The following is a 26,985-nucleotide window of genomic DNA, read 5'->3' on the forward strand; positions in this document are numbered from 1 at the left end:
ACTAGGCCAGGTAGCGCATATTGCTACGCGGGCTAGCTCTGCCCAGGCGGGCCACCTGATCAGTCCCGATGCTCAAAGTGACTCCCACACAGCTACATGGCTCTGCTCGTCGCTAGGCAAGCCGAGGGGGGCAGCCACCCAGGGGATGTTGGGAAGAGGTCGCCGGCCTGGCTTGGAGCTTGATTTTGTAACCTGTAATGATGTGGCGGTGGGTTGCCCCTCCATTTGCCACTCCCAGGCAGCTCCACATCCTTCGCCCTGGTGTGGGGAAGAGCTGCCCAAGCAAACCCCGCTGCAATGACCCAGCCATGCCGGGGCCCAGGGCAGTGAAGGAGAAAGTGGGTTCCCTCGGGGACGCACCCGGGGGGTCTGCCTCGTTCCTTTTTCACCAGGGCAGCACAGATGGACGGCGGGTGCGAGCTCTGCCAAGCCTAAACCGGCAGCAAAGAACGAAACCACCGGAGCACCTGGGGAGCGAGACGCTCTTCAAGGCCGGCCGGGCCCGACGGCAGCTCCACGGCGCCGATCCGCTCGCCACTTGCCGCTGGAGAGGTGCCCATGGCCGCACCCCGGCGCAACCCAACCGAGGGTCAGAGAAAGGAGGGAGCCCTGGGCATAAAGGGATCTCCCAGCCCTGCTCCCGCATCCAGGCCAGCCCTGCCGTCCCCAAAAACTAGTCCATTTCTAAACTCGTTAACTGCTAATTACTACCGCCCCTCTGGCTGTGCAGTGCCACCTACATCTCTATTAACTGCACAACTAATTCCAGCACTTCTGCTTCCTCACCAGCAGCCCCCAACTTCCAGACAAGAGGCCCAGACCCTCGTCTCAATGGCGTCCGTCTCCACGGAGACTCAGGCTGCACCGAACTGCCGAGGGCCGGCTGGAGAAGAGGGTTAGAGTCAGGCAGTGTTTTGCTTCATTAGCCGCAGAGCAGCGCGCTGGCTTGTTTGCCTTTCCCTGCAGCACGGGTTTGTTTTCTCTCACAAGCCTCTGGCTGGAAGCTGGATCGGGGAATCTGGAGCCTTCTCAAGGGCTGGGAAATCGTCACCTTTGCACCCGTGAGACAACCGTGACCGTCACACTTATATGAAACCTTTCAGCCAATGATCTCAAAGCACTTCAGCAATATGGGTCCTGCTCCTATTTTACAGATGGAGAAACTGAGGCCCAGAGCTAGGAGGTGACTCTCCCATGGCCACCCAATGAGTCAGTGGCAGACCCAGAAATAGAACTCAGAAGTCCCGGCTCCCAGTCCTTTAATTATTAAACCGCGCTTCTTCCCAGAGCCAGGAAGCAGACCCAGCAGACCCACTGCTCTAACCACTAGCCCCCACTGCCTAGCCCAGGGGTGGGAACAGAACCCAGGAGTCCGGACTCCAGGTCTCCTATGCTAATCAGGAGGCCACGCTGCCTGTATAACCCGACCCACCCACTCTCGGCACCGGGACACGACAGTGGTGGATGCTGCAGGGTGCATTTGGGGTGGCCTCGTCCCTGTGACCTCAGCGCCTCCTTTGCAGTCTCTCCTCCCCAGGCCGTCCACGCTGCTCCCCACCCCCACCCTGTTCTTACTGGAGTTCCCACAATCCAATTTAATGGTTGACATTTTGCATTATTCCCGCAGCAACGGGGAGAACGTTTTGCTCCTGGCCTGGGTCCCTCTTCCGGCTCCCCCTTCCCCGCCGCCAACGGGAGATCTAACGTAACTCTCATCAAGACGTGAACTGTGCAAACCGCCGGGCTTCATGAATCCTGTTTGCACTGACACCTCTGGCCTGGACAGGGCCGGCTCTAGGCACCAGCAAAACAAGCTGGTGCTTGGGGCGGCACATTTTTAGGGGCGGCATGGCCGGCGCCAGAATGCCGCCCCTAAAAATGTGCCGCGGCCGCCCTAGCTCACCTCCGCTGCTGCTGCCTGGGAGGGAGGGGGAGATCCCCAGCGGCTGCGGCGCGCGAAACGGCTGTTGGGGGAGAAGCGGCGCCCGCGCCGCGGCCACTCGGAGTCTCCCCCTCCCTCCCAGGCTCTCAAACCTGGGAGGGAGGGGGAGATCCCGAGCGTCCGTTTCGCGCGCCGCTGCTCCCCCTCCCTCCCAGATTTGAGAGCCTGGGAGGGAGGGGGAGAAGCAACGCCCGCGCCGCGGCCACTCGGAGTCTCCCCCTCCCTCCCAGGCTCTCAAACCTGGGAGGGAGGGGGAGATCCCGAGCGGCCGTTTCGCGCGCCGCTGCTCCCCCTCCCTCACAGGCTTGAGAGCCTGGGGGGAGGAGGCAGGGCTGGGGATTTGGGGAAGGGGCGGAGTTGAGGCGGGGCCGGGGGTGGGGGTAATTAAAAAACGGGGGGGGGGGGTGGCCAAAATTGTTTTTGCTTAGGGCGGCAAAAATCCTAGAGCCAGCCCTGGGCCTGGAAATGGAGAGGTTTCTGCTCCCTGTCCAGTCCAGCCTGTCCCCTGGAGCACTGAGAGCCTTGAGATCATGTGGGACCAAATCCAGCCATGGGGTAAAGTAGGCATCAAATTCAGTGGCCTGGCACTTGCTTACACTAGCCTGCAAGCTCCATGTGCTGAGACACGGGCGAGCCAGCTCCCCTGGCTCAGAGCACCAGATGACCAGCTGACAGGGGTCAGGAAGGGTCCTCTCCCCTGGGCACACTGACTCACCAGCCGAAGGTGGTATTGGTGTGACTGACCATGTGCATCACAGGCAGGGGCAGCGGCATGGTCCAGCAGAAAGGGCAGAGGAGACCTGGCTTCTAACTCCAGGCTCTGTCGCTGTTAACTGAGGAGAGGGATGTCTGTGGGGAGCCGCAGAGGTACGGCTAGTTATTAGAGCGACGATCGCTTTCACTTTGCATCAGGTGCTTGTTTTCCAATGTGTCCAGGTCACCAAGGGGCAAGACCGTTGGCTTGACGTCCTCAGCCCAGCCCTGCTCTCCTGACAGCTAAACCTGGGAATCCCGGCCACAGCCCCGTAAAATCCAGAGAACGTCCCCATCACTCCAAGGACTCGCGGCCCGATGCAGCCAGGGAGAGAAAGACAGGGCCGGAATTGAATGGGTTAACTCTTGCGAGTTGGACCCTGGCAACCAGAGCGTCCTTGGAGAAGTGGCTACATCAGGAGTCCTGCCTTTCCACGCCGGACAAGTGACTGGCTGCCGTTTGGCAAAGTGGGAAGGTTTCCTTCCTCCAGCAGCTCAGAGGCACTCTCTCTCCGGTGCCCAGCTGGTGCAAGCAGGCTGAGTAACTTGTCCCTTGGACAAGACCCTGGAGAAGGTCTAATCTTTACTGTTTGTCCCACACACACTATCCTTTCCCTCCATCCCTCCCACCCTGGCATCACTTCTCTTCCCCCTTTCCCCCCCTAACCACAGGCTGGGCAGAATCCCATTTTCGTTTTTGTATCATTTTGACAGATAACAGTGATGTTTATTTTTAAGCAGTTTTTTTTTTATTTTTATCAATGTAAATTTTCACACTTGTGGGAAATTCTGGGGTGGGAGGGTCAGACAATGGGGAAGCCAGGCAATTATTTCATGACAGTAGACTTGAGATTCAAAAAGTGAAAGGTCTCTAACAGTGGTTTTCAACCTGGGGTCCACGGACCCCTGGGAGTCCACAGACTATGTGTAAAGGAGCCGAGAAAGGTCGTTACCGTAGAACAGTGGTTTTCAACCTGGGGTCCGCAGACTATGTCTAACATTCCCAAAGGGGTCTGCACCGCCATTCGAAACTTTTTAGGGGTCCGCAAATGAGGAAAGGTTGAAAACCGCTGCTCTATAACCCTTAAAACACAACCTGTCATCGTCCCATGTCAGAACACACAAAGGAAGTAACCTTAAATCCAACGCTAACGAGTTCTCAAGCAGTATTTTCCTTACTTTGCCTAGCTGTAAATTTCACTTCTCCTTGATGGACCTATTGGTTCCTGGTGAAACTGACATTTCCTGACATCCCTCTCACCTTTCCTAGCCACGTGACTCTTTTCCATGGGGAAAAGCCTCGATTCCCCCTCCCCATGCCACTAACAAAGACAGGACTACGCCAGCTGGTTCTCAGCGGAGGCAGCCCGTATCGAAATGCACCGCAGCACCTACACTGGCCAGCGGGGCGGCGCTGCGGGCGAGGGGGCAGCAAGTGGCTCCCTGGCCCGGTTTTGCACAATGCGGCTGTTGCGGGACTTTCCAAGTGGACGGGAAGAGCCCCCTTGACATGCTGCCCTGCTCCGTAACACGTTAACCAGGAGCCTGTTTCCTGTCTTCTCCTTTAAGAGCCGCAATGACTGGCTCCTCTCCGGGTTGATCCGTGTGCACGCCACAATCCCAGCCCCAGCACCTGTCACATGAATAAATAAACCCACCTTGGAAACGCCGCCGCAGCAGCTGCCACATAAGCTGTCGTGTCGGCATCCACCTCAGCGCTTCTCTCGCTGCCCTGTTTAATTGGCTCCCCATATTGCTCACCACACCGATCCCCAGCCCTCTCAGTGACCCAGAGATCCACCCCACCCCCAGCACCGCCGACTTCTCTGTCGCCTCCCGGATGTTTCAGCATCGAAGGGGAGTTTACAGAAACTCACAGGTGGCAGAGCAGCAAACCCAGCCTGATTCTAGCTCCCAGCCCTAGCACTCCGTCTGGGGGTCCACGCCCTGGTCGGGACGCTCACCTGGCTCCCCCACTCCCACAGTGCCCTCAAGTCCCCATCTCCCCCGACCTGTCAGTCCCCTGAGTCGGCTGCGCTAAGCGTCCTGGTGGGTTTGCCCCAGCTGCCCGCTGCAGGAGCTGCTGAAAGCTGGGGGAGCGGGGGTCTCCTGGGGCCTGCGGGTTGTCGGAAGCCTGAATGGGAGCATTTGCACCCACAGATCCCAAGCTCCCTCGAACTGGCAGCTGTGTTCCTGTGACTGGTTGCAGTGTAGGAGGCTGAGGCTCTACTGGGCTCTACTGCCCTGGACAGCCCCCCCCCACTACACACTCCACGGGGCTGCTGCGGGCATCACGGTGGTGCCTCCCTCTCAAGAGCCAGGGAGGGGGGGGTCTGTGCTCACAGCAGGGGGCAGGGAAGGCTGAGGCGTGTGACGGGCTGCGTGTGAAACACCCACGCCTCGTGCTGGTACTTCCTCACCCACCTGGCCCCGACTCCACTGGGCAGCACCCGCTTCGCTCCAGCCCTCTCGCTCGCAATTTGTTCTATGCTTGTTTGCTTAGTGAGTGACACCCCTCCCCCGCAGCGAGTCACTGCAAGCCAAGTCTGGAGGGTCTTACGCTCGCTGCGGGAGTGTGGCTAAGGCACTGGGCCGGTGTTTGGGAGCTCTTGGTTCAATAGCCAGCTGCCTCTGTGACCGCAGGCAAGACCCTTTGCAGCTCTGTGCCTCAGTTTCCCTATCTATAACATGGGGAAACGACACTGGCCCAGCTCCAGGGGCTTATGTAAAGACAAATTCATTAATGATGGTGCGGTGCCCAGATGCGATGGTGATTGGAGCCACAGAGCCATTGTTCGCTCAGGCAGATGCCCCGAGAGGTTAGCTGGAGCGCAGAGCCCAGGGATGGGCCCTGGGTGCAGTGCGACCGGGTGTGACTCCGGCCTGCCCAGAGCTCGCTGCCTGTCTGCGCACAGCAGGGAGGGGTAGTTTGACTCTCAGCTCGGCATTTTTCCTTGTAACCCCAGAATCTCAACTGGAAAAATAAACCTCAAAGCAAAAGCCCAGCCCAGCCCAGCCACCCGGCACAGCGAGGGGAGAGCCCAGCATTCCTGGGCCCTCTGCACCCACCTCCTCAGCTAACACACACCAAAGTTACTTCCCTTCATAGCAGGCCTTGGGCCCAGCAGCCAACAATGGGGCCCTCAAGGCGGCTGTCAGGGAGGGGATTTCACACACGGGCCCATTGTCTGCGTTCCCAGGGTCCTGGACCACTTAGGAGTTGCTACGGCAACGAGAAGCCTTTGGATTTGATTACTTGAAATAGGGAAAAGCTGGTCTAGGGCTGAATTATTGATTACAATAGAGAGGATGACACACGCGGAGGAGAGGGGGAGAGGTGCCCGGCTTGATTTAAAGGCAAGCCTCGAGCGGCTGTGACTCCGGACCAGTGGCTTTTCTTTCTGATCCCTCCCACCCGCCACGCGAACTGGGAGCGAGGAATAAAGCTGACGACGGGCCCCGGGGTCGGTGGGAGGGGCTGTCGCCACCGGGCTGGAGGGGGTGGCGTTGCCAATCGCGGCGAAAGCTATTGATAATGGTCAAAGCGCGGGACAGCTAACGAACGGCGTGAAGATGGCGAGCGACGGCTAAGTACGCAGCGCTGTAATATTAGCATGCGGCACTTTTCATCTTCAAAGCGCTCCGCCCGGCGTTAATGGCTTAACAGAGCGGGGTGCACGCTGCACACAGATCTCACCGACCCAAAGCAGTCCCCCGCCCCCTGCCTCCGTTTGCCGCAGCCACCCGGGCAGGGACTGTCTTTGTGTTACACGTGTGTCCGGTGCCTGGGGAAGCCACCAGGCGGATGCCCTGGCCCGCGTGCTCTCCTGACACAGGCCCCAGTCCCTTTTCTCCCAGGCCTCAGCTCTGGATCTTCCAAATCAAACAGTTTGACGTAAATTCAACGGGTCAATTAGATCCTCTCCCCCAAACCCGGGGTCTTCTGCAGGAGCCGGCTCCTGGCTGGAATGACCCCACACTGGCTGTCAAAGGCCTCGCTGCTCCCTTCTCCTTCCTAGCCTGCTCCCTGCAGAATCACTCTTTGCAGCCACCTGCCTGAGCCAGCTAGAAATCCGGTCCCAGCGGTTCGTGCAGGATCTACCTACTCTCCGCAGCTCCGCTTTTATGAGGACCGGGTGATCTTCAGGTTATCACTGGATCCTTGGCGTCCCAGCCGCAGTGGGCGGCAGCTGATCAGTCCCTGGTGGGGTCAGCCTAGGACAGCCTAGCACAGTGAGGGCCCCATCTCTACCCGTGGCTTCCAGGTGCTACTGCACTATAATATTTCAATGTCCACTGGGTTTCCCCATGCCCCCCAGTCCCGCACTCGCTCCCTGGGAACGTCTCGGCCGGGGGCGGTGCTGGTCCGGGGCAAAGGGAGTCCACAGCCAGACTGTTCCTGGGAAGCGGGTTTTAAACCCTCCTGGGAAAGCAGGGACCTCAGCAGCCCCGGCCGGCTCTGGTTCCTGCTCCTTCCCCCTTGAGAAACCCGCAGGCCTCTCCAAACCGTGCCATGGCTGTGCGGCGTGCCAGCTGCGTCGCCTGGGCCTCCGCCCACATGCCGCTCCGCCTGAGCACTTCCTCCCGACGCCGGCCTGAGCTTCCCCGCCCCAGCGCGTTCTCCAGACACGGCAAGGCACCACACGCACGGCTCCTTCCCTCCCACCCAGATGGACCAGAACCAGGGGCCAGGCCTGAGGAACCTGCGGGGGGGGGGGGGGGGGGGGCTCATTTGCCTAAAATGTGGCCGATACCTAGGGTGACCAGACAGCAAGTGTGAAAAATTGGGATGTGGGTGGGGGGTAATAGGAGCCTATATAAGAAAAAGCCCCAAATATCGGGACTGTGCCTATAAAATCAGGACATCTGGTCACCCTACCGATACCAGCTGCTCTCATCTCCTGCAGCGGGGCAGCCAGCTGAGACTACAAGTCCCAGCATGCAACGCTCCCCCTTAATCCCCTGTGCTGGGTCAAGATGGAGCCCTGAATGCTGGGACCTGTAGTCTCCCCAGGCCGCACTCCGCGTTCAAGGGGATGGCAGCCACAGATCGTATTGGACGGGGTGTGGCCTGCAGGCTGCACCGTGGCCACCTCGTCCCTGGTGATCCTGAGTCCCTGCCCAGTAGGGTGACCAGATGTCCCGATTTTATAGGGACAGTCCCGATTTTTGGGTCTTTTTCTTATATAGGCTCCTATTACCCCCCACCCCCTGTGCCGATTTTTCACACTTGCTGTCTGGTCACCCTACTGGCCGGCCACCTCCCCAAACGCCCCTGCCACAGTGTTCATGGGGCAGCAGGTGGGCAGACTGCCCCCAACGGGCACACGCCTGAGACTAGACCGTAGTGTCTGGGAGAAGGGGGTGAATCCGGGAATGAACTGGCAATTTCCACAGGTCTCTTGGACACCCATGGCCAGCGCAGGGCAGTTGCCTGCGCCCCAGGAAAACCACCGCCAGCACCTGCCACCCTCGCTGTCCAGCTGGACCTTTAGCAAGGGACAGGAGCTTGGAGAGCGAAGGGGGACAGACGTCTCCTGCCACTCTTCCCTTTTTCCTCAGTTCTGGCCCCTTAGCCGCTCTCCAGTGCCTTGGATGTGGGAGCCGGTGCATCCCGGGACATCCCGATGGCCCTGCCTGCTCCTCGACTGCTGAGCAGCCTGCGGGGACGTAGGGGTAGCGACACTGTTAGCAATTTCCTGCCCTCGGGTGGATTGGGCCCAGGGCTCCGAGCCTGTCCCTGCATCCCACCTCCCCAGCAAGCCACCCCCGCTGCGCACCCAGACCCCGGGGGAACTCGTCCGCTCTACAGGACGCTTGTGTGCCCTCACCTGGGATCCCCCAGCACCTGGGACGCCCCGGCCGGCTCCCCTCGTCCTACCCCACAACAGCCTGAGCAGAAGAAACAGTCGAGACGCGCAAAGCTCCCCTGCCCCTTTGCTGCGCCTGCTCTGGATGTGAAAGGTCCCGGCAGTTCCCCACCGCGGCAGGGCAAGGCGGGCGCAGGGGCTCGCTCACCTGTATTCCAGAGAGAACTTGGTCAGCTCCTTGTTGTTGTGAAGCCACTTGAACTCCAGTGGCCAGCTGCCCTCGGCCATGCAGGTCAGGACCAAGCGGTTCCCTTCCAGGTGGACCTGGCTCCGGACCGGCTCCGTTTTGAAATATGGCGAAACGTCATCTAGAAAGAGAGGCAAAGGGGGCAAAATTAAACCCGCTGGATCTCCAGAGCACCCCATGTGGCCCCCATCCCCTCCCACGGGGCATACTCCCCCCCACGGCATTGCAGCCGCCACACACCAGGCTGAACGGCAACTGGCCGGAGCGGGACTCCCTCAGCCCCCCCAGGAGTCACCCGCCTCCCAAGACCAGTCACCAGCCTCCCTGAGCCGCTGGCACATGCCTCCATTGACTCTAGCAGAGCCGCCCTGCAGGGAGGTGGGAGCAGCACCGCTGGGCATTGGGCCCTGGGCTGGCTTGAGACTGAGGCCTCCTCTTTGCTCGTTCAGCCTGACGGTCAGAGCCCCGTTGTCCCGGGCAGGGCGGGATGGCGCAAGGATTACACAGGGGGGACTGAGCCTTGCCCGGGGCACACCGGCACTCAGTGGCAGAGAGGAAGTTGATCTCTTGACTCCCTCTCCCCGGGCTGCCAAGCACAGGGGCAGCACTTCGCCAGCGACCCTCTACGCCATCCCGGGGCCCCACCACACACCTTTACAGCTGGGGAAACCAAGGGCAGGTGGCACGGGTCAGGGTCAGGGACAGAGCTGGGACGAGAACCCAGGAGTCCTGTTCAAACCATCAGAGCAGTCTCCCTCCCTCAACGGGGGTAAATCCCAGGAACCTGGACTCTCAATCCCACGCCCTAACCCGCCTCCCAGCCCCCTGCTCTAACCTCCCTCGTCACCAGGCTAACAAGCCCAGCCCACTGTTGCCAGAACAGGGGGTAGCTCGTTATGCCGGGGCTGGGAGGGGGGCAGGACCGGGAGAGGCAGGGGTTGGGTTTCCACAGAGAAAACCCCCTCAAGAGAGCTGCTGGGGGTCTACCCCAATGTCACTCCACTGGCTGACAGTGCCACGGTCTGGCTGGGCTGGTGGCTGTGAGACGGAGCCAATTCTCTCCTCTGCATATGCGGGATGGAGCTGTGAGGATCCTACCAACAAAAGCCAGAGCAACCCCTCGAGACCCGCCTGGGCTGGGTCTCAGTGAGGCAATTTCAGCCCCAGCCTCGCTCTCTGGAAGCACCCACCTCGCCAACCTGACCCCTCCTCCTCAGCAGGGCAGCGGCCCTGGCACACGGCTGGGTGGGGGAGGAGGTGTGGAAAGGGGCCCGGGGGTAGGGGGATGGAGGAGGAAAACAGAAGCGAGAGAGGAGAGGAGTGAGGGGACTTTGAAGGGTTTGTTCTTTCCAGCCACCTGGTGCTTAAAAGAGCCCTGCCAAGGCTGAGATGAGACCTGGGGACGTCTTTGCCCCGGGGAAGATTTCTTCTGTGCTGACAGTGGCGACTTCCATGCTGCGGCCGGGGAGATAACGATGCTTTGGTGCCGGGGATCTCAAAGCCCTTTGCAAACCTCCCCCCAACCCCGCCAGGCAGGGCAGGAGCTGTACCCCTGCTTCCCAGCACAGGGGAACCCGCTAGGACATCACCCACAGTCACACAACGGGGGAGATGGAACCCAGGCGTCCCAGGCTCCCAGACCCAGCTCAGGCTGTTAAACCAAGCGCTCTATCCTAGGCAAAGTGGGGGGCACACGGCAATAGACAGTGTCCCGTGAACATCTTGCTGGCCACTAGCCATCGCCCAGACACCATTTCCCCTCGCATGCGGCACCTCGCCTTCCATTGGCCACCAACCAGACACCACTACCCCTCGCATTCGGCACTTCCCCACCCTCTGGCTGTCTGCCGGACACCACCACCCCTCACATTCGGCACCTCCTCTCCCATTGGCCTTCATCCATGTGACGCTGGCAGACCAGACACCAGCTCATGCCAAGGTCCTCATGTCTCAACTGGACACTGACAGATCCGGAGCTGGAATCCGCCGGGCCCGCTGGCGGGTTAATATTGATCGAACCGGTATTAGAATGCGAAGGAAGCGTTCGGTGTTCGGACGTTGTCGAATGCTTGTGAGCGGCTGCCTGAATTAATCTCCCTGGCAGTGCCTGTGCTCCGTACTGCAGGGCAATGTGCGAGCAGGCGTAGCGTGAGCCTCTGCGACCGGCTGCACGACTCTGCAGGGGAGGGACACTCATAGGAAGAGGCGCTGCTCTTCCAGGGAAATTGTTCCGCCCCTTCCAAAAGAGGAGCCCCATCAATACCAGACGGGCTCTGGGTCCAGACAAGTGGAAACTCCCCACGTCTGGATTGGGGAGTCGCCAACGAAAGGACCAAAGACTCTTATCATTGTTCTCCTCCCTGGGAAGATGGGTGTTGCCAGTGGACTCCTCCCAGCAGCTGAGTTTGCTGCTCAGAGCACATGGCAGGAGGGGTAAAAACCCCAGACTAAAGGAACTAAGGATCTTTGTGCTGCTCGGACTCGGGGGTGGGGGGAAGAGGCAGGTGTTTCTAGGCATAGCTGGGGTAGCCCTAAAGGACAAATCAAGCTTGCTTCTCCGGCAGGGCTCTGGTGTCTCCTGGAACGCAGGGCACAGTGAGGGCCTTTAGAGCAGTGGTTCTCAACCAGGGTTACACATACGCCTGGGGGTACGCAGCAGCCTTCCAGGGCGTGCAACAACTCAGCTAGAGATGTGCCTCGTTTGACAACAGGCTACATAAAACGCACTAGCAAAGTCAGCACAAACTAAAATTTCATCCAATGACTTCTTTATCCTGCTCTCTAGAGTGTACGCTGCAATGGAAGGACAGTATTTATATTCTACTAGATTCATTTTATAATTCTATGGTAAAAAGGAGGAAGGAAGTGATTTGTCAGTAACAGTGGCTGTGACACTTTTGTGTTTTTATGTCTGATTTTCTAAGCAAGTCGTTTTGAAGTGAGGTGAAACTTGGGGGTCGGCAAGACAAATCAGACTCCTGAAAGGGAGACAGTCGTCTGGAAAGGTTGAGAGCTGCTGCTCCAGAGGGCTCCCACTCAAGTCCTATCCCATCTCCAGCAGGACGCCCTGTGGAAGTGGCTTTACTGACACAAGCCAATTCATGCTCCCATTGGCCCTGCCTGAGCCGACACAGCTAGAGGAGAGTGAGCTGGGTGCTCTTCCTCCTTGTGCAGCAGTGAAACCACCGGCCATCCTGATCCAGCACCATTAAGGACGTCCTGCTTTCAACACACAAACGGCGCCAATTTGATCTGGGAATAGTGGAAAAAATCTTGGGACACTGAGGAATTCACAGCTGTCATTCCACTGCCGGTGGAACATCCTGGCATGAGTGGGGACAGAATTCGGATCTTGCTACCTGAGCTAAAGGAGAATCTCCATTAGTGATTAACAGTACAGGTCCTATGAAACACAGCTGAGCACTTCTGATCCATCCACTAGAGGTCTCACAGACCCAGCTAGATTCATTACAAGATGAACCCCCCGCAGTCACTCTTTAAACCAGGGGTGGCTGACACAGGTCTACATTAATCTGGTTACCCCGAGAAGCCAGCTCAGTACTCACACCGCTCAGAAACCTCCCTCCAAGCCCTTTTTGCAGCCATATCAACAAGAGCTTAGTCCGTCTAGGGCTTATTTAAGCTGCTTTGTTTCCTTTATTCCCTGCTCCCTTTGCAGCGTCTCAGACGGCACTGGACTTTTCACACCGGGGGCTGGGGAGTTGCAGGCTGAGCGAGAGAAGAAGAAACAGTCGCTCCTCTCTGGTTTTCTTTGCTAAGGAACCTCTAAATTGAAACACACAGCTCCATTTTCGGTTTAACAAATGGAAGCCCTTGTACTTCAAAGGCACATTCCTATTCCCCAGCAGCCTTCAAGTGCGCTTTGAATTGCAGTTTTATTTTATTTATTTATTTACGGGGGGAGAAAATAAACCCGGCGCACCAAACCCGCTGCCCTTAGTTCCTGTCATCAGCAGTTGGTTTGAAGACAATAGCGGCCCTGGCCCCCGGGGGTTGAATGCCCCTTCCCCCTGGGGGCCCGCTTCACAGCAAACAACAGGGTGGGGGCAGGAGGGGGTGCGCATGGCACTAAATGGCTCTCCGCTTCTTTCATGCGGGGCAGTTCACTCGGAGGTGGGCGTTTGGATTTCCTGGCCTCTCTCGTCCGCGGACCAAACTCAGGACTGTCGGCGTAAAGGCGGCAGAATGTCTCCAGTGAGCGCTTAACGCCGAAGGCGTCGGGCTCTCACCCCAGGGCAGGCAAGCGCCGTGGTTCCCCCCATGCCCGGAGGACAGCAGACACCAGCCCCGCTCACAGCACAGCAGGGAGGCTATGGCCGCCCCAGCACAGACAGGGGAAGCTAGTCTGAACACATGCTTGCTGGCCAAGGACTGGGTCTGGGTTGAATGCACCCAACTAACAGGAGGTCTATTCTCTAGCCTAGATTTGCCTTCTCTGCCCTTCAAGACTGCCCTGCAGGGGGCAGCTGCCTACCCGGTGCATTGTGATGACTGGCAAGTGCTTTGAAACCCAGGGACAAAGGGCACCGCCCGGAATCCCTGGCCCAGATCACTCCGACGACAGCAAAGCCCCAGCCGCACCAAGGAACAGGCCAATAACTAACGGGATCCTGGTGTGTTTCGGGGCGCCCTGCACGGCAGCGAGGGGTCTGAGCTCCCTCTCATCCTCTTGGGGGTTTCAAATTCACCCCTAAACATATCCTCTGCTGGCTCCAGGCCCCGAGGGCCAGGCCGCCGGACTGTCTGCCCCCAGAGTCTCCAGTGCTGGCTAATCTTCCTTCACTTTTATTTTCAATCTAATCTTTCTTGAAAAAGAAAAGCAAAAGAAGAAAGAAAGAGAAAACGCCTTCATCTTTCTTCCCCCCCCGGCATAAGTCAAGCTCTTTAGCTTAAGCAAAACTGCTAAGTCTGGAGACCTGAGAGGAAAACAATAAATTGATGCCAATCTGCACTACAAATGCCCTCTGTCTGCCATCCAGCAGCATTCCTAACAGTGGAGGGGGATCAGAGGCATGCCCCTTGGCAGAGAGCGCATGGGATAAACACGTCTCTGGGGGCATGAAAGGCACTCGCGCCCATTCCGCTGGCTGAAACACGCCGGCTGGAGCTGGCTGCTCCGACAGGCCGGCTCCCAAATGAAAGGGAAGGAAATAAACATGACAGACACAGTCCCTCAGCCCCCGCCCGCCTTTCATTTCTGGAGGTGCTATCTAGGAACTGAGTAGCCGCATGTGCTTTGTGACCTACTATGGCCATGGGTTAGCAGAGACAGACAGCCTGCAAAGAAACTGCTATGAAAAGTTGCCTCTGCAGACAGGGACGAGTAGCAGCGATGTCTGGCCCCAATACAGCCACTTTCACTGGTGCATCTCAATGCATCTGGTCCCACAAGTCCCCCTGCGTGTGGAAATCCCATGGGATTCAGTGGGGAAACTAGGCACTGAGGAGTTTGCAGCTGGATCGCACCCAAAGGAGAGCAAACAGCATAAGCCCTATTTTACAGATGGGAAAACTGAGGCACAGAGCAGGGATGTGACTTGCCCAAGGTCACCCAGTGAATCAGTGGCATTGCTGGGACTAGAACCCAGGTCCCCTCCATGAGCTAGAAAGTCCTACCATGCTGCAGCCTCACAAGCGCATATGACAGCTCGCCGGGGGGCTGCCTCCCGGAGAAGTCAGGAGAGCTGGGAAAACTGGCCTTCCATGACAACTTGGCGAGCTGCTCCACTGACATCCTGGGTCTCGCCTCCCGGATGGGACGAGCCGGGGAAGGAACTGACAGCTGCTGGTGTACCCAGAGCCGGTCCCTGGATAAGTGGCCTCTCAGCCTGCTCTGCTCCCGGTCCTACTGCACCTGTCCTGGCTGCCCCCGGGAGGGCAGGAGAGGGGTTGGGTGCGGGTTATACTGAATGACCCCTCCCCCCCAACACACTCTCTCCCCAGCAAAGCCATTACCCCAGGCGGGCGGCAGGGCCCCTCCGCTCTCCAGACGAAGCAGTTAATCAAAGCCGATTCCCAGGGCAGCCGGGTAATCGTGAGGCTGGGAGCGAGATCGGAGGGGAAGATTGGACCGTCTGTCGCTATCCAGCACGTTCCTGGAAAGGGCAGGGGGGCGGCAGAAGGCGCTGGGGGGCGGCAGCTCTGAAATGAGCAAGGCCCAAATGGACTGGTTACAAATGAATGGCAGGAGAAAACCCAGCGGGGGGGATACAGATTGCAGGGAGGTCTGCATGGGGAGGGAATTACAGACACTGGCCCTGGCCCCGTGCTCAGCCTGTGCTCCATGCCTAGTGGCAGGGGGGCAGGCTGGGCTTGGGGGGCTCCCCCTGAGGGGCGAGAGGCCACCACCTGCAAAGTGTGGACAGCACAGGCCAGGGAGCACAGTTGGCCTCGGAATGGGCAGGGCCCTGTGCCCGGGGAAGGGGTGTTCGCTGGCGTAGGGTGCGTGTGGAGGCAATTGATAGTCCCACCCCAATCCAGGACCCCCCAGCCCAAGTCTCCCTTTCCGGCTGCCACGGGATCCGGCCCCAGTCTCGACAGGGTGGGGCGGGCCGGGCTTTATTTGCTGACTGGCTGAGACCAGCCCCTCCCACCCCAGAAGGCATCAGCAGCCAGGGTCCAGGCTCCAGAATTCCCAGCCCCCCCCCGGCCAAGGCGCAGGCCACTAGCAGCAGACGGACTTCGAGCAGCGGCAGAGCTCTGGGGCTGGTCCGAGACACTCGAGCGCTGAGGCCTGGCATATCCAGGCAGCCCCTCCCTGTGCCAAGCTGAGACCCCACTCCAGGTGTGGGGGGCACGGAGCGATTGCGCACACCTCCAAATGCGATCTCCAACAGCACACTCGCTTCTTGCTGCTTCGAAGCCCCTCCGCCATCTGTTCTGCATTACAGGGTGAAACGCAGCGCAGAGGCGGAGAAGAGGCGCGTGATTCCACTAGTGATCATGCCATGGTGATGTGCTCGCGAAGGTCACGACTGCCTTTTTACAACTAGCTGGTTCTGGGTTCCCCCGCCCCAGACCCATCTGCCGAGAGCCACCAGCAAGCAGCGGGGACTTCAGCAACACTGGGAACTCATGTACCGAGACTGAGAGGGGGATGCTGGGAGACACAGATCTGAAAAGCATAATCTCTGTAATACCACAGATCCAAATTCCTCACTCAGCACTGAAATGCAGCCACCTCTGGGGTGGGGCACAGCAGCTATTTAACCGCCACACAGCAACACTGCACAGAGATTACTCACTCAGCACTGAAATGCAGCCACCTCTGGGGTGGGGCACAGCAGCTATTTAAACGCCACACAGCAACACTGCACAGAGATTACTCACTCAGCACTGAAATGCAGCCACCTCTGGGGTGGGGCACAGCACCTATTTAACCGCCACACAGCAACACTGCACAGAGATTGCTCACTCAGTGCTGAAATGCAGCCAGCTTTGGACAGAGCCTGCGCAGCTCTTCCAAGTTCTGGGCGAGTTCCCCAAGGTTTGTCTGCATTTCTGGCACACCAAATGTCCCATGACGTCTTTCATAGGACTGCGGGGGTTTCCCCAGCCCGGCTTTCCAGTCTTCATGATGTTGTGCTGTGCATTGGCGGTTGCCATCCTCCACCCCAGAGGTGGCTGCAATTGAGTGATGTAGGCACAGTGTGACCTGAAACCCTTATTATCCTCCTTCAGACACGCTCCTCGTTTGCATGCTGAGGGCATCCTCCTGCCTGAGGATTTCACTTGCTCCTTTCCCACTGGAGTCCTCCAGCCCCCCTCCGTGATGACGAGGATGGTTGCTGTGGAAATGATGATGAGGCAGCTGGTGGGGATGGAGGGGGGCTGGGATTTCAGGGGGGGCTGGGAGAGGAAGCAAGGAACCTGAGCCAGAGAGAGCCGGAGGCCTGCAGCAGGCCCTAAGTGACAGAGGAGGAGGAGGCAGGCTGCTCGCAAGATTAACCTGCTCCCAGCCATCTCCCCTCACAGGCCCCGCTCTGGCACCTGCCGAAACCGAGCCAGACCCCCCAGATTTCACGGGGAGCAGGTTCAGCCCTGACGGCCTGAGTCGGAGCGCTGCTGTCTCCTCGGCTCCCTCTGAATGCCAGGGCAGCTCGGGAGGGGTACAGGCAGCAGGGCCGTGTCGGTGTCCAGCCCCCTGCTCCGCTCAGCCCGTCGCCAGCTGGAGGTGCCTGACCAGGGGAATGGGCCTGCCAGCTAAGGCTCTGGCTTAGGATTCCCGGGTTCAGCTCCTGACTCTGCCACTGCCTCCCCGTGTGCCCTTGGGCACATCACTTTGTCTCTGGGCCCCCTGTAAGGCCACTGATCCCTCCTTTGGGGCAGAGCTGCTCGCTCACTGGGTGTCCATCCAGCACCTAGCACAACAGGGCTTCGATCTCAGCGGCAGCCTCGCAGTGACGCTGCAATTCCAACAATTAATAATAATAAATCGAGGCCGATTTGCCACCCCAGCTTTCCTCCAAACCCTCGTTTTCTGCCTCGCTGCTGCCGCGTTTGGAACCCGGCGCCCTGGAGTGACGTCGTTAACATCCCGGCCGAGGCCGAGAAAGGAGCCTGCTGACAAACGCTGCCGAGCTCGTTAATGGGAAACCGCAACAGCAAAGTCTTAATAAAAGCAAAAATAAAACAATCCCCCGCGTGAGCAACGAGAGACAGCGCAGGCTGGGTCTGAGCAGGAGGAGCGCTCCGAGGCGCAGCTCTGTAATTCAGGTATCGTCAATTTAGTTACTGAACTGGAATAGAAGCGAGATCTGAGGCCGGGAGATTTCTGGGCCTCCAATTGACATGCAGCGAAGTTCCTTCCCTGGAAATTTTCTATGTAGATTCTTTTTTGATGCCCCCAGACATGAGCGCGAGCTCCTGGAGTTTGACGGCAGAGCGTGTGGATTTTTGCACTCGGGTGCCTAAGCTTTGAAAAGGAGGAGACAGAGGGGAGAGGAATACAAAATTACTCCCAGATGCTGATGGGAGAGAGAGAAGAAAACCTGGCTTGGTAATGGAGAGACGATGCGAGGGAACACGCGGGGGTGAGCGAAGAGGATCTCTGGGGGTTCGGGCACTAGCCTGGGTCTAGGAAGAGCTGGGTTCAATTCCCTGCTCTGACATCTCCCTGCCTTGCCTTGAGCAAGTGGCTTTATAGCTCTGTGCCTCAGTTTCCCATTGGTGCAATGGGGATAACACCCATGCTCTCGTGCACAGCCAAAGCGTGTACGACAGGCACAAGGGTCTGGGAGCCGCCTTGTAGCCTGCAGAGGGCCCAGCACTGCTCGCTTTGTCCCAGAAACCGCCGTGGTACAAATCACTAGTGAGAATAGTGCAGCTGCTGTCTTTGCCTGCCCGGCAGGGCGACCCAGAGGGTGAAAGCTGCTGAGGAGTGTAGGGACGGGGAGCCAGGCAGAGAGTTTCACCTCTCGGTTGCTGGTTCGAGTCCTGCCCAGACGGGTCGGGATGGGGAGGTGATCGCGGGCTGGCGGGCAGGCTCAGAGTGGCCAGGAGACCGGGAGGAAGGCTTGACATGATGGTGATGGGCTCAGTAGAAGAGGTTGATACATGCATCGCTAGATGGGTGTGTATGGAGACAGACTGACACACCGATCTCCCCCCTCAGGATTCAGCACTGCATTGACCGGCCCTTCGCACCTCCTGCTCCCCAGCCAGCCGGTCACTCGGCCCCCTGCCATGTCCCCCGCGGAGCAGCCCCCAGCCCCGGGCAGTGTTAATGGTAACTGACAATACCATTATGCAGCAGGTGTGCAGCTGCGGGATGATTGGCACTTTGACAGGCGGGGACGTGAGTGGCTCAGGCGTGATTGATGGGCTGAGTGTATCAACAGGCCATTTCCAATTCACTCCTCGGCACCGGCTCCTTCCCCAGGAGCAGCCGGGGTTTGTCCCCCCGCACCCAGCTGCCTCTTCCCCTCCCCCAAGCCTCCCTGTGACACCTGACGCTGTCGCCTACAGATGTGACGCAAGGTGATGCTCTGCCCCCACCGACATGGGAGCGGCAGCTGTCTTGCTGGGCACCCTGGAAGGGCAGCGTCTGCACCACCTGCTCCCCTGGCCCTCAGCCTCCGGCCCCTGGTGGGTGAAGCCCGTTGGTGGGGGACACATGTCAAGCTAAGGATCCCACACGGGACTGGGAGGGGGTGAGGGCAAGACAGGGGACTGTCCCCCCTGGCAGGTGGCTCAAAGGACACCCCTCCCCCCCCCGCCCAAACAGCTGCAGCTAAAACGTGCAGGTAAGACATGCCCACGCAGCATCCTGGGCACCCCGCGCTCCCCGTGCACAGCCGCAGCGCACCCGCGGGCCACGCCTGACGCACAAGCCTTGGGGGCACCGCCGCACGCAGGGGGGCAGCGTGCCCAAGGAGGGGAGTTCCCAGGGGCTGTGCGCCCAGGGGCTCCTGCTGACGTCAATGGGGCCAGAGGCGGCTCAGGGCCTTGGCAAACCCGGTGTGACGTTATTGATATAATCTGGGACCATATAGAACATGGTTGCAACCAAACTCCTGTAGTGGCACCAAATCTTGTATAAAGGGGGTCAAATGAGGTGTCTAAGACAAAGTTATGGTTTGCTGGTTATGATTATGCTGTCTATATGTGTGTATCAATTTTGTAGTTGAAGTTATAAATATTGGCTCTAAACTGTCTGTATTTCAAATTTATGCTATGCTTCTGGGAGACATCCCAGACAAGTTGTTGTTAGCTCTGCCTAGCCTGCTTGATGGCCCATTAAGGACCATCAGCTATACAATGGACCCATTGAGAGAAGGCAGATACGCCTTGCAACTCAGCAAAGTATGCAGGGACTGGCCCATGTGACTCCAGACTCCATTTTGCTGTAATTTTCCACAGTAAGGACAAAGAGGTGTTCTTACACCTGGAAAGGACTATAAAAGGCTGATGCCTCATCTCCATCTGGTCTTCAATCCTGCTTCTTACCTCTGGAGGGACTTTGCTACAAACTGAAGCTCTGAACAAAGGACTGATGACCCATCCCAGCAGGGGATGTACTCCAGAGACTTGATTTGAACCTGCAGTTTATTTCATCACTGCTACAGGCCTGAACCAAGAACTTTGCCATTACTGTATGGAATTGATTCCATTTAACCAATTCTAACTCTCATCTCTATCTTTTTCCTTTTATGAATAAACCTTTAGATTTTAGATTCTAAAGGATTGGCAACAGCGTGATTTGTGGGTAAGATCGGATTTGTATATTGACCTGGGTCTGGGGCTTGATCCTTTGGGATCAGGAGAACCATTTTTCTTTTACTGGGGTATTGGTTTTCATAACCATTCGTCCCCATAACGAGTGGTACTGGTGGTGATACTGGGCAACTGGAGTGTCTAAGGGAATTGCTTGTGAGACTTGTGGTTAGCCAGTGGGGTGAAACCAAAGTCCTCTTAGTCTGGCTGGTTTGGTTTGCCTTAGAGGTGGAAAAACCCCAGCCTTGGGCTGTAACTGCCCTGTTTTAGCAATTTGTCCTGAATTGGCACTCTCCGTTGGGTCCCACCAGAACCGCATCGTTACACCCGGGCTGCCAACACGTGCACACGGCGGGCACACACGTGTGTGCATACACGCACGCACACGCATGCCAGCAGGTGGAGGCCTCGGGCAGATCTCCACCAGCAAAAGCCAGGCAAACGTAGCCCACGCTGGAGCCATCCATCAGCGTATTCTCCTAGGACGGACAGAGCCAGGGAGGCCGCACACGCTGAGCCAGACTTTGCCCCCTTGCCCGCCAGAGGCAGCCCCGCCACTGACGGGTCATTATCGCTAGTGCCGCCTTCTCCCCCATCTGCCGGGATTGTTTACACACCACTGGCTAATTAGAGACTAATTAGCTGGTGCGGGAATGCATCACTTTCCAAAGCCAGGCGGCGGCGAGGAGGGAGAGCAGGCGCCCGGAACATCTGCACATCAGCTCCCTGCTGGGGCGGGCGCCTGCGCCAGGGTACATTGGGGAGTGGGGTGCATTGGGGGCGGGGCATCAAACTGGTGCCCAGCGATTCCTGGCACCCGACAGGCAGGGGTTCCCGGAGCTCTCCCCTCCCCCTCCGACACCCACACACTGTTAGGACAGGCAGACAGACAGACACAGCCCTGGAGCTGCGATACTAGTCCTGGCCAGTAGCCCCCCTGCGACACTGGTCCTGGCCTAACACAGTGCCCCTCAACCCCGACCCGCAGCCCCCTGCTAGCTCAGCCCTGGGCTCCTCCCTACCCCCCCCCAGCTCTGTCAATGCCCCTCAACCCCAACCCACAGCCCCCTGCTAGCCCAGCCTTGGGCTCCCCCCTCCCCACAGCTCTGCCAGTGCCCCTCAATCCCGACCCCCAGCCCTCTGCTAGCCTAGCCCAGCCCCAGGCTCCCCCCTCCCCCCAGCTCAGCCAGTGCCCCTTGTGACGACACCCCTCAACCCCGACCCGCAGCCCCCTGCTAGCTCAGCCTTGGGCTCCCCCCCTCCCCACAGCTCTGCCAGTGCCCCTCAACCCCAACCCGCAGCCCCCTGCTAGCCCAGCCCCGGGCTCCATCCCACCAGCTCTGCCAGTGCCCCTCAATCTCGACCTGCACTTACTTTAAAAATATGTCTATACACTGTGGGTTGGGATGGGCACCAGCACATGTGTGGGGGGAGGGGGAGCCAGGAGCAGGGATAGCCGGGGGCAGCAGATCGGGATGGCAGAGGTGTGTATGGGGAAGCTGGTTGCCACTGGCATGTTCCTGGTCCAATTAGCCACGGGCACCAGATGCTTTTCACACGGCTGGTGCAGATTAGCATCAGCGGCTGCTCTCGGCTCATGGGCGCTGTTTGCACTCAGGGAAAGCCAGCGAGAGCCTCTCCGTCCCAGCCAGCGGGAGTGCGCACCCACACAAGCCAGACTGCCCGAGTGGACGGGGACGCTACAGGGGGCCTGGAAACCCAGTGAAAAGAGCAGCAGGAATGCGCAGGGGCGGGGAGAGAGCAGAGCCCTCCCTCCCCGCTGCCCCTTTCATGCCAGAGCCTGTAAGGCACTAATTCCTCTTAATGGGATAAAAATCTTTGCCCCTGCACTTTATTTACACAACGGGCATTAGGAGCCGTGCTGTGGACCAGCGCTCTGTGCATTAGCACGGGGGGTGGTGTTTATATAGGTCAAGGGAACGCTTCGCTGCCCCCAGCCCCGCGCCGACAGGGACTAATGGAGCCTAATTCCTGGCCGTAATGGGGCAGCTTTGCAGCTAAACCCCGCGAGAGAGCCCCTCGCCCTGCCCCGGGAAAATCCCCTTTTACGGACGCCGCCTTCTAAGCCCCGAGAAACCAAACCTGAACCCCTGCCAAGGCTCCACTCAGGTCGAGGGAGATAAACCCAGGGGCAGCAAAGGAGATTTTAAATCTGTCGATTCGACTGTGTGTCCTTCGCAGCCCCCCGCCCCCAGGTGCTTTTAGCCGGCGAGGACGGGTTATTGACCAGGCGCCTTTCGCCATCAGCAGGGTCAGCTGGAGAGGGCGAGGGGGCCGGGCGTCACCTGGAATGAGAGGTGCCGGGGCACAAGCAATTTTTTTTACTTTCATGGCGGATGCGGCAAAGCCAGAGGTGCCGGGCTCAGCCCTGGCAAGCCGGGCACCAGTTAAGCTCTGGGAGGGGAGCAGGGGCCACGCTCAGAGCTGGTGTCCTGCGGGCCCCCGGGCATGGCACAGGAGGGGGGGAAAGGGCAGTGGCCCCGCACAACCGGGCTGCGAGGCGGCTCGGCAGTGCCGGGCAAAGCCAGCGAGAGAGACACCAAATCCCCCTTCGCCTGCTTGGCTGCTCCAGGCCTGCTGGCCGCGCTGACGAGCCGCGGGACGGGGCGCAGGGACATCTTGGGTCGACAGGGCGTGGCCCCGAGCAATGAGCCCAAGTGAGCCAGACACAGCACGGCCAGGAGCCCGGCTGGGCAGCTCCAGCTCCTCCCCGACTGCGTTCAGCTCTGGTTACGGGGGCAGCTCACCCCGCTGCTGGGGCAGTCACTGCTCAGGCAGATCCCGGCCCATGGGACCCCTGCCAAGGTTCCCAGAGCTGGAGGGGGCCGAGGACACAGTCTCTATCCTGCAGCCTCCCCTGGCCCCAACTCCAGCCAGGCTCGGCTGACTGTGTAGCTAGCTAATGCACATTGATGCCGCTGCGTCTCTGGGCTCTCATCCCAGGGCATCGATCTGGCTCGCTCCATGCCGGGCCTCTCCTTGAAAGGACACCCCCGCCAGCGTGGCTCTGCTTTCCATTCCCCGCTGGCTGGGGGGGCTGACTCGGTGAGGGCAGAGATGCGCATGGCCCCCGGTGGGCAGCGTGGCCGGGTTTGCTTCCCGGCCTGGGCCCCAGCTCCAAGGACAGGCAGCGGCTTGGCCCTGGGAACAGTGGAGATTTTTCACGTGCCCTTGGACGCAGGGGGCTCCAGCACAAAGGCCGGGACTCTGCAGTTCCTGGCCCGGCGCTGCCCACCCGAGCAGGCTGCCAGGTCTTTGGGGCAGGGCCGGTTTGTGCAGCCTCTGGCACAATGGAGCCCTGATCTCTGCTGGGCCTCTACATCCGACCCCCCAGCTCTGCAGGCCGGGGCTAAGCAGGGGCCTGTTTGCTCGGCTCTACTGTTTTCAGCAAGATGTTTGGGAAGCAAAGAGCGACTCTGGCTTTTGGAACAGGAGGGTGAGGAGAGGGGAGTCGGGCGGGTGGGGCAGGACCGATGGAGGAGGACAGCTAAGGGGCATCTCAGACAAACACCCCAGGGCTCTCCTGGAGGGGAGGCAAGGAACCAACAGGAGTCGAGGAATGTGCACGGAGGGCACAGAAAGCAGAGGTCCCCCTGGCGCCCACACTCATGGGCGGGCAGCAGGGGCTGCAGGCTGACAGGCAACCCAACAAAGCAGTGCCGGGCTTGGCATGGCCCTGGCACGTGGAGAGCCAGGCTGGTGCTGGCCTGCCAAAGTGCTTGCGCAGGTACTGTCAGCAGAGAGGAGGCAAGGAAGACGGAGGGGAACCCTCCAAGGTACCCTCCCCGCCTGCCTCCCACTGCCCTGTGCCACCCGCACATCCCCTCCCAGCCCCAAGGCCCCGTCACTCCGTGCAGGGGGGGATTTTGCTCCATCCCCAGCTTCACGCTGGGATGGGCTCAGCTGCGCCTGTATCGATGTCTCTGTGGCTGCATTAATCCTCCCGCAGCTGTCGGGAGCTGCATGCCACTGAGCCGGGGACCCGCGGGCAGCGGCAGGGACAGACCCAGAGCTGCCTGGAAAGGGCAGCGAGCCCGGGAGAGGCGAAGCCAGACGCAGGCAGAGCAAGCGACCAGGGGCGGGGGCATGAGAGGGGGCTTGGGGGAAGGTGGGGCATGCAGCGGGCATGTCCCGATGGAAGGGGCTCTGCTCTCTACAGACACGGGCAAGGCGGCGTCAGGCAGAGCAGCCCCCACGGCCACGGAGCCCCTTTGGGCTGCACCAGCCTCAATCCAAACCTTGTTGCCTTGGACCCTTTTCCTAGGTACTTTCACTTTGTTCTAGAGGCAAACCCACAGCTCTGCCGGAGCCCCTCACTCCCGACCCGCAGCTCGGGGCTCCCCCCATCCCAGGCCTGCTGATACACCTCGTTCCTAACACCCTCCCCGCGCACTATGCCAGGTCTGGGATGCCCCGCAAACAACTCTGCTGAGAGAGCCCCCGCCCCTTGAGCCGTGCCCGGCAGCGTCGAACCGAGTGGCAATTTCACACCGTGAGCCACTGGAATCCGCAATGAGATCCACCAAATTCATTTCCCCTCCTGGGCTAAAGCCAGCGGGGAGGGCTGGGGGCTGCCCCCGGGGCCCCGCCGAGGGAAAGCTGGAGCCAGCAGAAGAAATTCCCACTGCAAAGCGAGCGCTGGCGCAGCGAGACACGGCCAGGAGCTCAGACGCGCGACGTTCCAGATAATTGAGAGACGCTCGGAGGGTCCGCTGCAGGCCAGGGGATAGTCCCCCCGCCCCCGCTCGGCTCCGCTAAATACCAGGCGGGGCCGAGAATCTGGCTGCCGCTGGAGGGCTGGCCCCAGGGGGTCAAAGGTCAATCCCGAATTCATGAGCTGGCATCTGAGAAACCTCTTCTGTTATCGCAACACTAAAGGATTCTCTCAGCTGCTCCCGTCCCTCCTGACGGGCTCCGCTTATTAAGTTACACAGAGACCAGACAGGAAGCATAGGACAGCGATGGCGGCCAGGACGCCTGGGTTCCATTCCTGGCTTTGCTGCTGCGTGGATGTGTGCAAGTCACAGGCCCTCCAGGGGTGGGGAGGGGGTGGATGATGAGCTAATGCCCAGAAACTGGTTTTGTCCCAGGACTGGAGGTGCCGCCTCGTGTTTGATTCCTCCCAGGGTTACCAGGAGGAAACAGAGGCAAATAGGAGCGAGGGTCCCTAGGAAGCACCAACACAAATCCAGCAAGCCAGAGCCCCCAGGCCAAGCACAACGCTCACCCAGTTAGGAGACAGGGCGAAGCCACGTGCGTCCAACCAGCGCTACCACCACCCCTGGGATGTCCCCGCCAGCCCCCTGCGAGCAGGGAATGAGTCCTAGCGAGCTGCTCGGAGAGGGCGAGATCTGTGCACCCTCCAACAGCATCAGAGATCACAGCTCTTCTTTACCACCGTATTCTTACCAGCGTCAGCCGAGATCACAGCCCCGTCGGGCCGGGCGCCGCGCAGACACACAACAGCCGAGATCACAGCCCCGTCGGGCCGGGCGCCGCACAGACACACAACAGCCGAGAACACAGCCCCGTCGGGCCGGGCGCTGCACAGACAGTGACCGAGATTGGGACCCATTGTGCCAGGCGCTGCACAGCGTATATCTGAACCGCAGTCTAACACCCCCGCTGGCCGGTGTCAGCTGACCAGGCTCACGGGCCGGGCTGTGGGGCTATAAAATCAGTCTAGACATCCGGGCTCGGGCTGGAGATGGGGCCCTGGTCATTTTCCCAGCCCAACATCTCCCCACCCCATGGAGAAAGCCCGTCTGAGCGAGGCTGGTTCCCCTGGCGCCCATTCACCAGCTCAGCCAGGAACCCCGAGACAGCCTGCCAGCCTGTCCTGTCCTGCTCTCTCTGTCCCATCCTTTGCCACCCACGAGCTTTGGCCTGGTGCTCCTGGCATCCTGGGAACGCCCCCCACCCCTGGGGTGCTTTGGGACCTTGCTGCTGGCGGCAGGACATGCAGGGCTGTCCCCTGACCTCCCGGGGCACTGTGCGTGCAGGGCAGGGAGCCCCCCAGCTCCCTGTGCACAGGGATCGCGGGGAGTGGGGGGGGAGGCGCTGTCTGTGGATTGCAGAACTACCCCCTATCCAGCCCCCAGCCGCACCCTCCAAACCCCTGCCGCAGCCCAGGGAATGGCCCCTCGCTCCTGTGCTCTGCTCCAGCAGGCCAGGAGGATGGAGGGGCAGCCGCTGTCCCCTGTCTGAGGATGGCAGGTGGGGAGTCACACCGGACCCCAGCACCCCCTGGCCCCAGGCCCCCTCTGGGCTCTGCTCTTCCCGGCGTGCTCAGCCCGGAGCAAGTGGAGACCAGCTCCGGTCCCTGCTCCGGCCCTGGGGGTGGCCAAGCCCCTTGCGCGTCACGGAGACTCCTCGACAGAGCGACTCGGGGTTGCAGCCAGATGGCTTGCTCCATGGGTGCACTGAGCACACACCAGGCTGGCAGGCGACTGCCTGTCTGCAGCCAGGGAGGTGAGCGGTTGGTCCCAGAACAGCCAGGCCCTCCCCAGGCCGGGACCCTTCCCTGCCAGCGAGGAAAGGGGCGGGCGCGGGTATCAGCATGGCCCAGAGGAGGGGAACTCCGGCCTTGATGCAGATGCTCCGTGACCGCATGGGGGAATCCCTGCCCCTCCGTGCCTCCGTTTCCCCATGGGGACAGTGGGGAGAGCGGCCCCAGCTCCCAGCACTGGGTAGCGTTCGCTATTGCTGGTCCCTGCTGCAGGCTGGGAGCACGGGGGGCAAGGAGCTTGGCGTTGGTGACCCATCACTGGGCTCTACTCCTGCTTCAGTGTGGGACTGTGGGGGGAGGTGCCACCCTGCTCCGTGCCTCAGTTTCCCCCATCTAAAACAGGTTTCCATACAGCCCACTTCCCGTGACTGGAACAGCAATCATTCAAGTGTAAGGCCCTGCAGAATTATCCTCCCCTGGCCCCCCAGGCTAGGTTGATTTATAGGAAGTGAAGCAGCCCGGCGCCTGC

The 26,985-nt window shown here is 59.8% G+C and overlaps 1 protein-coding gene across 1 annotated transcript in view; it reads right to left on the reverse strand.

Annotated features, from left to right (window-relative positions):
• Window positions 1-26,985, reverse strand: part of SDK2 (sidekick cell adhesion molecule 2) — a 162,660-nt gene that overhangs the window by 75,155 nt on the left and 60,520 nt on the right. Inside the window, 1 exon segment of the mRNA XM_065415586.1 lies at window positions 8,714-8,873. Within this exon segment, the coding sequence (XP_065271658.1) occupies window positions 8,714-8,873 (160 nt within the window).

Source organism: Emys orbicularis, chromosome 13 (genome assembly GCF_028017835.1).
Source record: "Emys orbicularis isolate rEmyOrb1 chromosome 13, rEmyOrb1.hap1, whole genome shotgun sequence".
Taxonomy (NCBI): domain Eukaryota; kingdom Metazoa; phylum Chordata; order Testudines; family Emydidae; genus Emys; species Emys orbicularis.